We start from the raw sequence: 14,815 nt of genomic DNA, 5'->3' as shown, positions 1-14,815 counted from the left end.
CAGTGAGACCGCCGCAGACAAAAGTCACCAGTGTATGCCACAGTGTTTGCGAGAGGCGGCTGGGGTCGGCATCTCCAGAGCCCCAAGCACCACCCCGTAGATCATTCTGTCATTACAAAGAGGAAGATGAGCTTCCCCGTGGAGAAGTCTGGGGGCAGCACCTTCACCATGTGGTTCAAGCTGATGTCACTAGCGATGGGACAGAGTGGCACCCTGGGTCCAGTGGGAAACACTGAGAAGGACACTGCATCTTTGGAAGTTTTCCTGTGAAAAACGCTGACCTAAATCAAATGATGGGGAGACCATCAAAGCAGCTCAGCAGAGGAACAGCCTGCAGAGCGGCTCAGAGTCCCAAGAACTGTGGGCTGAGCCGGGTGGAAAAGGCCAGGAAACATCTAGAGCACCAAGAGATGGGCAGTCACCCAGTCGTGGAGGACATTGCCAGGCCCGGGGAAACTGAGCTGCACGTGTATGTTGGGCGGCAGTCTACGCCCCTGTGGTGACGTGGGACGACAGCCCCACTCCCCGGAGGGACTTGCTCCAGGAGACGGTAAAGTCGCTTTAGGATGGTGAAGTTACGGGGCATCTTTAGCTTTGTGTTACCAGGTTAAAAACATTAGGTGAAGGCTGTGATAACACATGTCCGCACGCACCTCCTTTTCTCTACCTCCCTGTCCTCCCTGGAAGCTCCCTCGGGTGGAATTCCTGCTGGAGGATGTGGACTGTGGAAGCACCGGGCTGCCCCAGGGCATTCTGCTTGGTCATGAAGCACACACAGTTCATTTCCTCCTCAGGTTATGCCAGAAAGAATGTGCCAAGGAGCTCGGCCAGCAGGATACAAAGCCCTGCTGTTGCCACGTCAGGGGCAGCACTGGACCCGGGGTCAGTTCACGGCACCCCCTTAGGTTATTCCCATCAGCGCAGTCTGACAAACGTCTGCTAAAGGCGACCCTGGCGGGGTTTGTTTGGACAAAGGCTCAGATGAAACATATTTCCCACTGTTGGACCTCTGGCCCCCAGGGACACACAGGGGTAGCCCTTGGGGCACTTTACCAATGTAATCAGAGAGGTTGACTTTCCGAGCCTGGATCAGCAGGCCTTCCTCCACCAGCTCCTTGAACAGAGACTCGATGGTCCTGGGGACAAAGCAGAGCATCTACATCAGCAGCCCACACAGGGGGTCAGCAGGATCTCTGGCAATCAGCACATGAGCCAAGAACTTCCACCACATCTATTCAAAGTATATCTGCACGTATGCAAATGCATGGACTTCTGAGGTGTTTCTACAATTTGGGGGGTAGATTTGGCCTTTAAAAATAGAGCTTTCGCTCATCCATGTGCATATCGGGTGTTTTCCATCAATAAGGATTATATCTCGGGGTAGCTGAGGCCAGCCGGGTGCCACCAGTCTTTGTGATAGCACAAATGTGAATTAGAAATCACCCAATGAGCAATGCGCTCTTCAGTCAGCACCTGCCTGCCGTGGGAAATCATCAACGCTTGGTGAGACTTGTGTTTCCTATTAACCTAACAGCAGGATGGTTTGAAAGAAATCAGTACGAGGAGTGAGGCCTCTGCTGGAGATCTCTCCTACATGGAAGGTGAAGTGTAAGGCTGCGTGGGGAACGGTTTCTAGCAGGCTGCGGACATTTCTGCAGTGTTTACAGGTGCGAAATGACTTCTCAAAGAGGGGCCTGGCACAGAGCCAGCACACTGTGATTCATGCCACCCAACAAAAATGGACGCAGGGTCCCACTTAAAGGCCGCCACCCCCAGCGATGTCAGGTGGGGTTTTTTGGGAATTCCGATAGGTCGAGCTCAAATATGGTTCAGCATGGGCGGCCAGGATGCTTCCTCTTCTTTTCCTTCCACCCCACCTGTCTTTCTATTATAAGTAAATTATAAATAAAGCTATTTTCCAGCAGTTCTCCCACTGTTCTGTGATCCAAGTGACCAAAGAGACTCAGGAAGGTCGGTGCTGTTGGGACCCATGACCTCCAGTCTTCAACATATTTAAAAATAGCTCGCCCTCTGCTGAAAACTAGGAAAGGGCTAAAGATAATGGAATTGGGGGTAGCAGTATCTGATCTACATCAACGAGATGCCCACTGCAGTGTTTTAACTTGAATTCTTACTTACTATAGGCACACACCATAGGTGTTGTTATGGTTTGGATACGAGGTGTCCTCCAAAAGCTTGTGTGAGGAAGTGCAAGGACGTTTGGGGTGAGGCGATCGGTTATGGTGCACTGATCCCCTGTAGGGGCTAACTGGGTGGTGGTTGTAGACAGGTGGGGTATGGCACCCAAAAAAGAACCCCCCACGTCCACTGTGAGCAAAACCCCTGGCAGGAAAGGGACCCTTCAGAAGGTCCCCACACCCTCCTGTTAGGGTGCTTCCTCCCTGACATGTGACCCCTCGCGCTCTTTATTTTCAACGCTGTAGCACTTGAGAGCGGTCTCAGCTTTAAGAACTCAGCGCTTAAAGCCATCCTTCACTAGGAATCGGACAGCCAAACTCGAGGAGTGGAGCACCCTCTTTGGCAGACTCGGTCTCCCCTTGGTCTCCACGCAACTAGCTGGAGGGAGCCCAGCAGGGGCGGCCGGCCCGGGGAGGACTGAGACTCTCTCTACCCTGGAGTGTCCTCCGGAGGTTCCTCCGGTTGTTATTTCCTGAACGACTTTTAAAGAACACCACCCTCCCCCGCCAAATCTTAACACTTCAAAACGCCATGAGAGCTCCATGCCCCGACCCCCAGGTCTGCCTCCGGGCCGTCCTCGTGCTGTGCACCTTCCAACCTGGGATTTGCTGGGCTGCAGGAGGCTCCCCCAGATCTGCTCATTCCAGGACACAGCCGAGGAACAGAGGGGCGCCCTCCGGCTGCTCAGGGCTCCCGGCCCCCTCTCTGCCACGGTTCTCCTCACCTGTCGGCTGTCAGGTCCTTGTCCTTCTTCCCCCTCTTCCCTCGTTTCCCTTTCTTCCCTTTGTTTTTCTGTAAGGAAATGGAAGTGACCATCCACTTAGCAGAGATTAGCTGAGCAGACGGTTCCTTGGGGTCGTGGGTGGGGAGGATGCGCTGGCAGGGCTGCCCTGTTTCCAGAGGGGAGGGAGTGGCCTGGGGAATCCCCGTGGCCCCGCAGATGTGGTCCCTATGGACAGAAGGTGGATCTCGCTGTGAAACCTGCACAGGGCCAAATTCTAAATCGGCCCCAGCGGTCCGTCCTGTCCTCTGAGCTCTGGCACCGATAAGCTGGGCACAGGCAGAGAACTGTGCTGTGCTTGTCTCTGAATCTACCATGGTCTAGTGCTTGTTCCCCAGCTGGCCCTGGGGTGGCCGTCCTGCAGGGTAGGGCCTTTGGAAGACAATCAGGTTAAGGGGGCTCCAACCTCATGATCAGGGTTAGTGCCTTGTGGAAGAGGACAGAGAGAGCTGTCACCTTTTCTTCCATGGGGATGCACAGCTAATAGGGCCATCTCAGAAGCCGAGAGCCTCCACTATGGAGTCTGCCGCCTCCAGAGTTCATGGCAATAAACTTCTCTTGTTTTATTGATTACCCAGTCTGGGGCACTTTGTCCTAGCAGCCTAGATGGACCAGGGCCATCACCTCTCTGTTAGCAACTAGCCCAACCTGGGAGCCCTCAGGGCCAGGCAATTGTCTAGCTCCTGTTCCCAAGGAACCTGGCTTTGGGATCCTTGTGACAGCCTGGAGGGACAGGCTCCCAGTGCAATCTCTCGGTAGTACTGGTCCCTTCAGGGTTCTATTTACAATATCCCTCCGCAGCTCCCCACGGCCCACAGGATGAGCTGGACTTCCAAGGCACGGCTGGCAAAGGCACTCCAGCACTTCCTTTTTTGTCACTTTCTAGCCCAGGTCCCCTCAAGCGAGCATGTTTCCCAGACATGACAGACGCCAGGCACTATGGTACCCCTGGGTGCTCTGCACTCAAACCCTCCTGAGGGTTCCCCATTCCCTCTTTTTTATTGCTTGGTCTGATTTTGCATTGAGCTCTTACATACAACCTCCGCACATTTCAAAATACACAACATCTTCATCACCTCTGTCCTTGCTGAGTCACCACAGGCTCTTGGAGGTGGGATTGTGCCACACACTGGCTTCTTTCAAACTCTATCACAACATGGAGCTTCATGGACATGACCGCACAGCTGCGCTTCTGTCATGGTCTCTGGTTTTTCAGAATCTTCTTTCCAGGTAACAGCAGAGTCACCCACAGAAGGCTCCCGCGGGCCTTCCCGGGTTCCTGCAGCAGTGCTATCTTGCAGAACTGCCTCACAGGATCCCGGCCAGGACGGCAACACCCACAATCAAGTGCACAGTCCCTCAGGGATCCTTTGCTGTCCCCTTGCCTTCCAAGACGCCCCACTGTTAACCCTGGAAGCCAATCGCCAGCTCTCCATCCTATCAATCCTCTTCATCTGTCAAGAGTGCTACTCCACTGCAGGCTGACCTTAGGAGGTCAGTGCTTGCTGCACACATTTGTGCACTTTGACGTAGGATGGCGTTAACTGCCACGTCTTCTAGGGAACCAACCTCTCTGGTCTCTGTGGCTGCTTTTGACTCAGGGTCTGCTCTACAGAAGTGAAGCCTCTTCTTGCTTTTGGTGGGGACTCGCACGAGGTCTTCCCCAGCCTTCCACACACAGCCTCTACGTGTCCTTGAGTCTAAAAGGAGCCATCTGTGGGCAGTACACAGCTGGTTCTTGTTTAAAAACAGACTTTCAGTCCCCCTGTATTTTTTGATCGGTGAGTTTAACCCATATGCACTTACATATTGACAGATAAGGACTTGCTATGCTTTAACTGTTTTCTGTTTCTTTTGTGGTTCTCTCTTGCTGCTTTCCTTGGAGAGCTGGTGATTTTCCGTAGTGATACACTCCGAATCTTTCCTGGGCTGGGTCCAGGTGAGCAGGCCTGTGGTGGAGTCAGGAGTTCCCCTCTCACCCACCCCACAGGGAGGCCCCGCAGACCAAGTGGGCCTCGGTGCCGTGACCCGTGGGCTTTGGGAAGGGCAAGGACGTGACCTGGGCAATGTGAAACGTTTCTTCTTACTCCCTCCAGAGTGTTGCTCTTTTCTGCACCTCCCCTGGGTGCTGCATCCTCTCACCTGGATTCCAGGCTCCTGTGAGGATTTACCTGTCTGTGGGTGGTTGATCAATCGGTGTTTCTTGGGGGAGTGAGGATGGACTCCTTTTCTGCCATTTTGCTGGTCCTATCCTTGTTACGTGTGACAAGTTTCATCTGTATATCCAAGCCCTTGGGGGGAGGCAAACAGTCGTCCAAGAGCCAAACCTGCCAGGAAATCCAGGCTTCTTGAGGGACTTCTGTGTCCTTGGGTTTTTGTGATTAAAACAAGTCGGGGACTTGAGAGAGATGACCTGCAAGAGGCAGGACCTCACGCAGGGACGTCAGGACGGAGGACAGCTCACCCAGGGGACACTGCTGTCCTGTAGCCAGAATCTTGCTTTTGCAGGTCAGATCTCTGTCTTGCTGTCTTTCGTATTCCCTGTGCACCCGGCCTTGGTGCTCAAGAGACACTAACTGAATGAAATAGAAAGACGTTCTGCCCCCGGGGTGTGATTCTGGATCTCCAAATCACCAGAGGGTGGAACAGACCACGATCAAAGCTGATCGATTTGTGATGGGAAATATGATTGTCGAGAGAAGCAGGCTGGGGACCCGCCCTCCCTAAGAGGATGACATGGCGGTGCAGCCACTCATCAGGAGTTGAGTTCCAGGCGGGAGGGGAGGTGGCGGGATGCTCCTGAGGCCACAGTGACACCCAGACGCCCCCTAGTCTACAGGGATCGATCTGCGTAGGATCCAGATGTAACCTAATAGTTTATTCAATAAGACACACTGAGGACTCACTGGGTGCCAGGAGGGGTGCCAGGGGAGCAGAAGACAGACGCGCAGCCTGAACTCGGGCCCTTCAGGGGTGTTGGAGACAGTGAGGGACTCTGGACTCTGGATAGACTCTGGTCAAGCCACCCTCCCTGGAAAGTGCTGGGTGACTACCGACAGATTTAGCCCCGCGGATTCCTCCTGCTTCGTCTCTTCTGTGGCTCGTGGTCTCCCACGGAGGAATACACAGTGCCCAGTGAACTTCCAGCTTATGGAATTAAATCCCAGTCCATCACATCCCAGGGTTCACCCCTGGGTCACCTGGACTGGAGTTTTGGGTATGCAACGCTCTGTGGTTCCACAGTTATAGTCCACCTCTTGGAGCACCCTGACGTCCTTTGTGACAGCACAATCCCTGGCATCATGGCAAGGGCAGGAGACGAGAGGGATGCTGCCAGGAGAGCGAGGGGCCAGGTCTGATCTGGGGCGAGGTAGGCAGTGAGGTGGTTGGTGAGAGGGGAAAGCGATCCCAGCCAGGGGGGTCCGGTTTCACGTCTGGTTTTGTTCAGTTGGTTTTCCACATTCAGTCATTAAAACATGGCCTTGTCTGCAGATCTGAGAGACGCGCATGGAGCTGATGGGCAGCGACAGATGCCCTCACTAGGGAGTGAGGGCCTCACGGGGCCACAGTGTGTGGGAGCTCAGCTGCCCTCAGAGTTGAACTGCAAAACCAGGACGACACGGGCTGGGAGCGTCATCCCGGGCCACGGGCCCCTGGGCTGGGAAAGCCAGACGTCAGTGTGGAGAACCCCAGAGGGACTGTGTCTGTCCCTCGGCCACAGACCCTGGGGAAGTGTCAGAGGCTCAGCTGCCGGGCTCATGCCCATGCCCCGGGTGACATCTTGGCCTTCTGCCCCCGGGGCAGGACTGTCTCTAACTCCCCCGAAGGGCCGAGTGCAGACTCCGTGTCTGTCCTCTGCTCCCCGTCTCCGAAGGTGAAGCAGGGGACCAAGTACATGAACTTCGGACACTCTGGTCCAGGTGGCTGCTCCATACCAGGGGAGACAGGGTGGGGGCAACTTAAGGGCCAACTCACCCGATTCCTTCTGTTCTGACCTCCCCACCCCCCACACGCCTGGTCGTTGCCACTGGCCACCTTTAAAGATCTACCTCCAGGGGGAGAGGGGGCAGGGGCACTTGGGCATGTGCTCTGGCTCCTCTGGTAGTTCTCATCCTGCCCATGGGGCTTGGGCATCTGATGCTGCCCCTGCTGAGGGGTCGAGGAAGTTACTGCCAGAGGACGGAGCGGAGCCTGTGAATGAGCCCCCCAGAGGGCCAAGTGGCCGGCCCACTGAGCTTACCAAAGGAAGGCATGCTGCCCCTCGAGGTCCCGGGGACAGCCACCTGGTCTGCCAGGTGGCCCACCCGGGCGCCCCACCAGGGCGCCCCACTCCTTTCGGTCACTGAATGAGTCACCTCCCCCCCAACTCCACCCCACGTCCTCACACTCACCTTCTTCCCTTTCTTTCCCGCTCTGACCGGAAGCTCGATTTCCTTGTTCACTGCTAGTTTTAAGTTTTTTAGCTCCTGTCGCATCAACTCATCAACCTGCAGGGAGACGAAACACCACTTCTCAGTGACCTTGCATGCCTGGTGGTTTTCTTCTAATCTGAAGGGTGATCATGAGCAGGCAGTGCCAAGAAGCAGAGTCACTGGGCGGTGACAGCTGTGCTGTACCTGCACCCTGATCTCCGCCTCCACTTCCTTCCGTTTCTCCTTCTTGATCAGCTCTTCGTCATAGTCTTGAGGGAAATTCTGAGATTCATCTTTATTCATCCACGTGTCTATACCCAGAAGGGCAAGGGAGAGAGAACGAGAGGACGTCAGCACGCGGGCCTCAGGAAGCTGCTGTTAGGACCAACACAAGCCTCCCTTTCAGCCTCTTGTCAGGGGAGCGTGAAAAAAAAACAGTCCAGAGAGGACGGACTCACGGCACGCTAATGTAATACCTTGACAAAGAGGAGAACTGCTAATGGGAAACAGGCAGATGGTACCCCGTTCCGTGACTCAGACCAGTAAAACAGCATGCGCAGTGGGACCAGACAATGACAGGCTCTATTTTTGTGATGTGTTCTATCACTGTTTTATTCACTGAAGTGTGAGAGTTGTGGCTGCTGCACTTGCCCACCGTTGACCCCTCCCTGTGACTGACTCTTCCCCGATACTTGCAAACAGGCTAAGGCCACGAGTGCTGTTTTCTCCTAACCAACACTATATTTTTTCAATTACTTTTTGGATGTTTTGGAAATCACACATATTTTGAACTTCCCTCTTGCCTTCCCCTGGTGGTTCAGGATTTGGATCCAGAGAACTGTGACCCAAGAGAAAACAAGGAGGATCTGTATCACTCAGAGAAGCAGGGGACGGCGGGAGCAGAGCCTGTCTGGGTCGCTCAAGGTCCAGGAGGGTCCTTGCAGGCTCTGCTTAACTACTTCCCACCAAAAAGAAAAATGATGGAACTGGGCCAGGCAGGGCTGTGAGAGGTGCCAGCTGATGGCCGTCTCTGCCACCCAGATGCGAGGCTGAGCCTCGTGGGACCCAAGGTTGCAGGGTGGGATTTTTGAAAACGATGCTGTTGAAAGGCCCCAGATCTCTTCTAGAATAGAATGCCTAGTGTGGCCTTGGAATGAGCAGACAAGAAATAAACCACACAGAGGGTAGAATTTTCACCGCAGTTCCCCGTACAGAAGCCACATGAGAGGTGGCCGGGTGACAGGGGCACAAGCAGATGAGAATGCTGGGGTGGGGAGAGGGATGGGTCCTGCCTCCACGGGTCTGCAGTCCTCTGAGGGTGACCGCAGGGGGAGGGTGAAGTTCAAGAGGGCTGTCACCCAGACCAGAGAGGTGACCAGCTTGGAACTGAGGTGTGAAGTCCAAAGGGGAGAAGACCCGGAAGGCCTGCAGGAGATGGCTGGAGGCCTGGGCTCAACTTCTGTTCTCGTAAATAATCCTCCCTGCGAGCCAGCTAGAGTCCCGACAGAAACGTTCAGTGTAAATTGTCACAACACTCTGTTGACGTAAAACAATCCCGTCAAACAATCCCGTCGTTAAGAGAAGCAGGTGACGGCGGGAAGCTTCTTCTTCACCGTGAATCCCCACAGAGTGTGCACTAGGGTTAGCTTGCAAGAGCCCCCATGGCTGCCCTGGCTGATGGTGCCCTCATCTGAAGGCAGGTGCTTCCGTTAGTGCCTTTTCTGAAGCGTACATGAGCTTAAACTACGGAATGCTTTAAACTGCAGGAATAACAGATGCCTCCTTTATGTGTTGAAAATCAGAACCTTTCCCCTCAAAAACACTAGGAAAGGCTTCAATGTGTTACAATGCGCCATTTACTAAGAATAGCTCTTTTCAAGCAGGTTCCCCTGGAGGATTGCTAAGTCTTCACCAACAGCAAAACCCACCTGTCACATTAGGGTATTTTAAAGCAAAATGGCTTTGTAATTTTCAGGGAGCTGCTTTTCTTTTTCATTGGATACACTAAAATCTAGGAACAACTCATCCAATAATAAAAGGAGCGCAGAATACATATCAGAAAGGGAACACGGCTTGGTTATTTATGTACAAACAGTTGCAAGTAACACATTCTCTGGCCCGAGTTGCAGAGATGTTTTAAAATGAAGCAGCGCACAGGCTTTTCCTATTCCCCCCTAGATGGTCTCAACGGGTTGAGTTTTCCAATGAAACTTTGCTTTTCTCATGACACTTTTGCACAGGGCACTTTTCAATCCCTTTAAGAATTTCATGGGCATTTATAATTGCAGGAAGCTGAGCATGACCCTCAAGGGCAGCAACTGCCCCAACTGGCTTTTATCCTAAGAATGTGAAAAGCAGGCCAGGGCTGGTTCACACGTAGGGGAGAGTGGCCCAGGAGGGGCCCAGGGGCGTTAATCTGAGTGATTAAAATGCTAATGTCTTATTTGAAAAGGAAAACCTTTGATTGTAAAGAAAAGAATTTTAAGATGAAGAGATTTGATTTCTTTAAGTTACCAAAGACCTGGCAGATAGCACATTCCTGGCACCCTCCAGCACCGAGGGCACTGCAGGCCCCTCTGGAGTGGTGTCTCAGCCCTCGAGGAAACAGACATGACACAAAAGGCGGGGACAGCTCGAGAGCTCTCCTGTGTGGCTTAGCAGGTTGCAAGTCTGAGCTTTCCATGGGAATGTTAGATTTTCCCCAAATTAATTTTTGCGTTTTGTCAAAGGAATGTGTGCACATTGTTACAGAATCAGAGTATCCGAGGATGATCAGAACACTGTCCCGCCTGTCTACCTCGGTCACACTGTCTATGACATTCATGCCCATGTTCATTCTGTCACTTAAGAACAGGTGGCATGAGTCCAGTTGTTAAACTGGGACTTTGCTGAGTGCTGCTATGGCCGGGTGCTGCTCTCAGAGCAGGTAGAAGGTCCTGTCCTGGGGACTCAGTACCTGGCTTCAGGAAGCCTCAGGATGGACCCTGGCACTAACTTCAAGGCTGGTAGGGAGAGCCAGGCAGGGTGAGCTGCCCCGGGTGGCTCCTTTCACATGGGCCGCAGGGCAGTGGGGACAGAGGACAAGGACCTGGCAGTGGGGAGAGCCAGGCACCTGGAGGAAGTGCGGAGCCCAGCAGCAGGTGAGCGTCCAGCTCCCCAGGTCCTGGATCCTCCCAATGTCCACAAGGTGTGCTTCCAGGCTCCCTCCTGACCTGCTACAGTGGGAGCGGAGGCCTCTGTCCGACCTGTCTTCCTCTTGCCCTCACTTTCTCCAAGTTACGTAGGAGAAGGGAGCTGGGCCCTCCACAGCCTGAGTGTGAGCGCAGCCGCAGACACAGGGCCCCTACAGCTCCCCTGGGGCACCACCTCCCCTGGGCCTCCCAAGGACGGGCTCCCGAAAATGAGGGAGTGACAAGAAAGTGGGACAGCAGCAGGATGTCCCCAAGGGCAAGGGAAGGCCAAGGCCAAGGATGACACTGCATGGCAGCTCCCAGGGGAGGGCTGCAAAGCACACCATGAGGGACCCTCTGGAAGGCTGGGAGGTCCTGCACCAGAGTGCAACACCAAGGAGGGCTGTCCTCAGGGCCAAAGACAGCCCTGTGCAAAGCAGCCTTTTAATAACATTGTTGCTCTTGTTACTGACACACCTGAGGGCCCTCCGCTAGGCCTGTGGCCCTGCAGCGCCCTCGCTAGCCAGACCTGCTGGATGTCACTGCCGTCATCCTCGCCTACACCAGTGGCCCTGCTCACGCCACCTCCCAGCCCATCCACGGCTGCAGCCACAACACTGCAGAGCCGTGCGGGGTCACCTTCCCACCTCAGGCTGGTTCACACTGACAGGGTGAAGCCACCCTGTCAGCGTTGGCTGAGCGGCCATGTGAGTGCTAGCCGCCGCCTGCTCTGCACTGCTGCGGGTTAAAGAGCTGATGAGCCCCAGCCCTGGATGGCCGGTGGCCTCCCAGCCGCCCCTCGACAGGGACAGCAATGTGTCTGGGCACTCAGTCAACGTTAGCTGACTCCCTTTGACCTCCTTCCTCCCTGTGAGAGCAGGTGCCGTGTCCTGCTGATGTCACAGTGCCCTGTGGCTCCACCTCAGTGGGCACTGGGTGAAGTGTGGGGCCCTTCTTGGCACTCGGGGTCTGTCAGAGGATTGAGGTGGCACAGGGACATGGTTATCTCATAAAGCTATCATGGGAAACCTAAAACTATGTTGGCGTTGTCCCTCAGGATGAGACATACTTTACTGAGATGAAAACTTGAATCAACTTTAAAACAAACAGATGTATGTCGGTAGCAGTGCCAGTGCTGTCCAGATAAGTCAGAATTGGGAAGATTCTTATTGCATTTTTCAGGAATTTCCACAATAGTTCTAATGACCAGGGTCATTTTGACAGGTCACTCTGCATTGGGCTTTATCCTGAGGGTGGAGGAGCACTAGAGGAACTGGATCAGAGTTCTAGCAAATTAGAATAGAAAGGTCTGGAAGACCAATTCAAACTCGGATCGTGCCAGATTCTGGCCATGCTAATCCTGTTGAACAGCTGTTGGGAGGACTCAGGGACGGGCCCTGCTCTAACAGGACCCCCATCCCACTGTGCCCGTGGTGTGAATTTCCTCCATGTAAACAATCTAGGGAATACTTTTCCTCCCTCCACCAAGCAGGAGAACAGTCAGCTGAAGAATGAAGGCTCAAAAAATAGGACAGAAGTTCTGAACATGTCCTTGTCCCACGTGTGTCTTGCTCAGCCACCAAGTACACGCCTTTAAGCCACCAGAAGGAATGGGTGACCAACAGAAGGAATGGGTGACCTGGTGGCTTGCAGCTGGCTGCCTCTCTTGGTCGTGCCCTTGGGTTTCCCAAGTGCTCAGGCAGGGCCGGGTGCCCGGTGGCCAGGAGCACTCTCCAGACTGACCTTTGTATACATCACTCCCTTCCTTCATGGAGGGGAGGAAGGCGCTCCTTGACATCTTCCACTCCTCCTCTTCTTCCTGTTCAGAGCAGAACAACGTCCTTGTTAACCGCAGGCTGAAGGTCAGCTAGTAAAAGGTGCATATGTGGTGGTGCCGGACAGTGGTTTGTCATGATGTCCCACCAGGTCACCAGGGGCTCTGCAGCTGGCCACCATGAGCAGGGATTGCTGTGTCCACCAACAGGGCACAGATGGCCGGCTCAGCGAGGTATCCCCTGCCTGTTCTGCTTTCCCTCCTCAGGGTCTCCCAGGGGGACACAGCCCATGGATTGGTCCTGTTTTGTAATGACCTGGGGCCTTCCGTGGCGTAAGGCGGATTCCTTCCCCATCCCTTCTAGAGTTTCCACAACCTGGCTGGGAGCTGTCCCCATCCTGCGCTCCACTGTGTCACTTACCAGTTCTGGGCTTCCACAGGGACAAGAACTGCTCCTTCCTCTTGCTCACCTGAAGCTGGAAACCAGTCCTGGGCAGCAACCTGCTGCCAGGGGCCCAGTGTCCTTCCTAGAGCGGGGTCCTACTGGCCTCTGCAGCCGGGGCCCACCCACTGCAGAGAGCACCTGGCCCCACCCTCCTTGGCTCCTGCTGCTGAGTGCGCTGAGAGGGGGATGGTAGCTACCGCCACCTGCATGGGCAGCGCTCTGCTCCTAGCCCCAGGTTCCCAGTCGTCTCTGTCCCTGGGCCTCCAGGCCCATCAGCTCCCAGCTGGGAGAGCCACGGGATAACGTCTATACCACCTCAGGAGTCAGGTTCCCGTGACCGTCACCCTCAGAAAGGGCAAAAGGGACAGGCTGGTCTTTACCATGTCTGCGAGGAGCTTCGCGCTGCACTCCCCGCCTTTAGAGGAGCTGAGGATGCGGCAACGTGAGACGGTGCCACCGACTGCTGTGAGCACCGCGGCTCAGGGCACCCGACAGCCCTTCCAGGGTCAGGCTCTGGGTGCAGCCCCTGATCACCCACGGTGCGCCCACATGCCCTGGGCTGCGCAGCACCTGCTGGGGACCCTGGCTTTCCCCTTCTCCTTCATCCTGCACCAAGTGGTCAGCAGACCCCGCCTGCTCTGCCTCCTACACTTTCTGGGGAACTCTCCCCTCTGCGTGGGCCCCTTGCTCCCGACTGCCAACTCTGGGCCACCCTCTGTCCTGCCAGAGGGTCGGGAGGGCAGATCCACCTGATGGCTTCCTTCCTTTGAAGCCCCACAGAGAGACCCCTGTGGGAGCTCCTCAGGGCCTTGGTCCCCACAGGACAGAGTCCAAGCCCTCCAGCAGGCCCAGCCAGCGCTCCCAGGAGTGGCACCCAGACCAGGTGCCGCCTGCTCCTGCCACCTGCACACGAGTCACCCCCCACCTGAGAAAGCTGCAGCCACACCCAGAAGGCCACCGAGAAGGCACAATGGCAGCTCTTTTATGCTTCCTGCTCCTTCCTCCTGCTGCCCTCTGCTTGGAAGGCTGCCCTCCTCAAAGGCTTTCCGATGACCTTGGACTTGGCAGGACTTCTCTCCCCCAGGAAGCCTCTTCCATGGCTGCCTGGCCCCCGGGGCCAGCTTCCCCATCTGCACGTTGGCAGGGCCTTGCCCACCCATCTGTGTCCTTCCTGTGATCACCTTCCATTCCCACCAGACAGAGGGCCTTGGGCGCAGCGAGGCCTCGTCAGCTCCGGGGTCTTGCACCTCTACCTGTCTGCAATGGGCACTGGAAGAACAGTTGTTGGCTTAGTAGAGAACCGCAGTGTACATGTCCCATCCTTAGATAAGTGGGTAGATGTGGAATGTCCATACAACAGGGGGCACACTCCCGTGGAAGGACGGAGGCACTGACACACTGTAACAGGACAAACCCCGAAGACATCATGGGGAGCAGAGCCAGACACTGGGAAAGGGTCTGGCACCTTGGTTAGAGTTTCCTAATATATTAGAAGAAGACACAACTGTTGAATGGAGGGACCACCGGGTTCATCGCCACCTCCCAGCCCGGCTTCGGGCCAGTGGCATTGAACTGAGCACACACCAACTGCTAGCTGGACAGGTGTGGCCATGGTGGGCCACATGGCAGGGAATGGCCTTGGGCTTCCTGGAGTGGGTTCTAATCCAGAGCTTGCGGTGCCTGCTCCCTGGGGAATGTGATTCCCACCCCAATTCACACTAGGTCCTGTCAGTTATCTCCGAAGCAAACACAGTTCTGGTCAAGGGAGGGACCAGCCCAGATACCTCCAATGGCTCCCTGTGGCCCGCCTTGACCAAACACCTGCCCCATGGCATGGTCAGTGTCCAGCTGGCCTTCACAGTTTCTGTGTCCCTGATACCCATCTGTGCTGAGCACCCTGGACTCTGATCAACCTCTGACCCAGGTAGCTCAGCTCTGCTTGGCTGAGGGGGTCCATTGGTCTATCCAACAGGTATTACCAGGCTGCAGGTGTGGACATGCTCTTGCTTTCCTGGAGCTTTTAGGGAGGACAGG

The 14,815-nt window shown here is 55.1% G+C and overlaps 1 protein-coding gene across 1 annotated transcript in view; it reads right to left on the bottom strand.

Moving 5' to 3' along the window:
• Positions 1 to 14,815, bottom strand: part of Drc11 (dynein regulatory complex subunit 11) — a 124,226-nt gene that overhangs the window by 41,256 nt on the left and 68,155 nt on the right. The window contains exons 10-14 of the mRNA XM_076866405.2: positions 12,306 to 12,381; positions 7,597 to 7,703; positions 7,372 to 7,467; positions 2,924 to 2,991; positions 1,054 to 1,136 (exon numbers count right to left, since the gene is read on the bottom strand). Of these exons, the coding sequence (XP_076722520.2) occupies positions 1,054 to 1,136; positions 2,924 to 2,991; positions 7,372 to 7,467; positions 7,597 to 7,703; positions 12,306 to 12,381 (430 nt within the window). The remainder of the gene's footprint in view (positions 1 to 1,053; positions 1,137 to 2,923; positions 2,992 to 7,371; positions 7,468 to 7,596; positions 7,704 to 12,305; positions 12,382 to 14,815) is intronic.

Source organism: Callospermophilus lateralis, chromosome 9, assembly GCF_048772815.1.
Source record: "Callospermophilus lateralis isolate mCalLat2 chromosome 9, mCalLat2.hap1, whole genome shotgun sequence".
NCBI classification, from domain to species: Eukaryota; Metazoa; Chordata; class Mammalia; order Rodentia; family Sciuridae; genus Callospermophilus; species Callospermophilus lateralis.
This window is presented reverse-complemented; position numbering and strand designations above follow the sequence as displayed.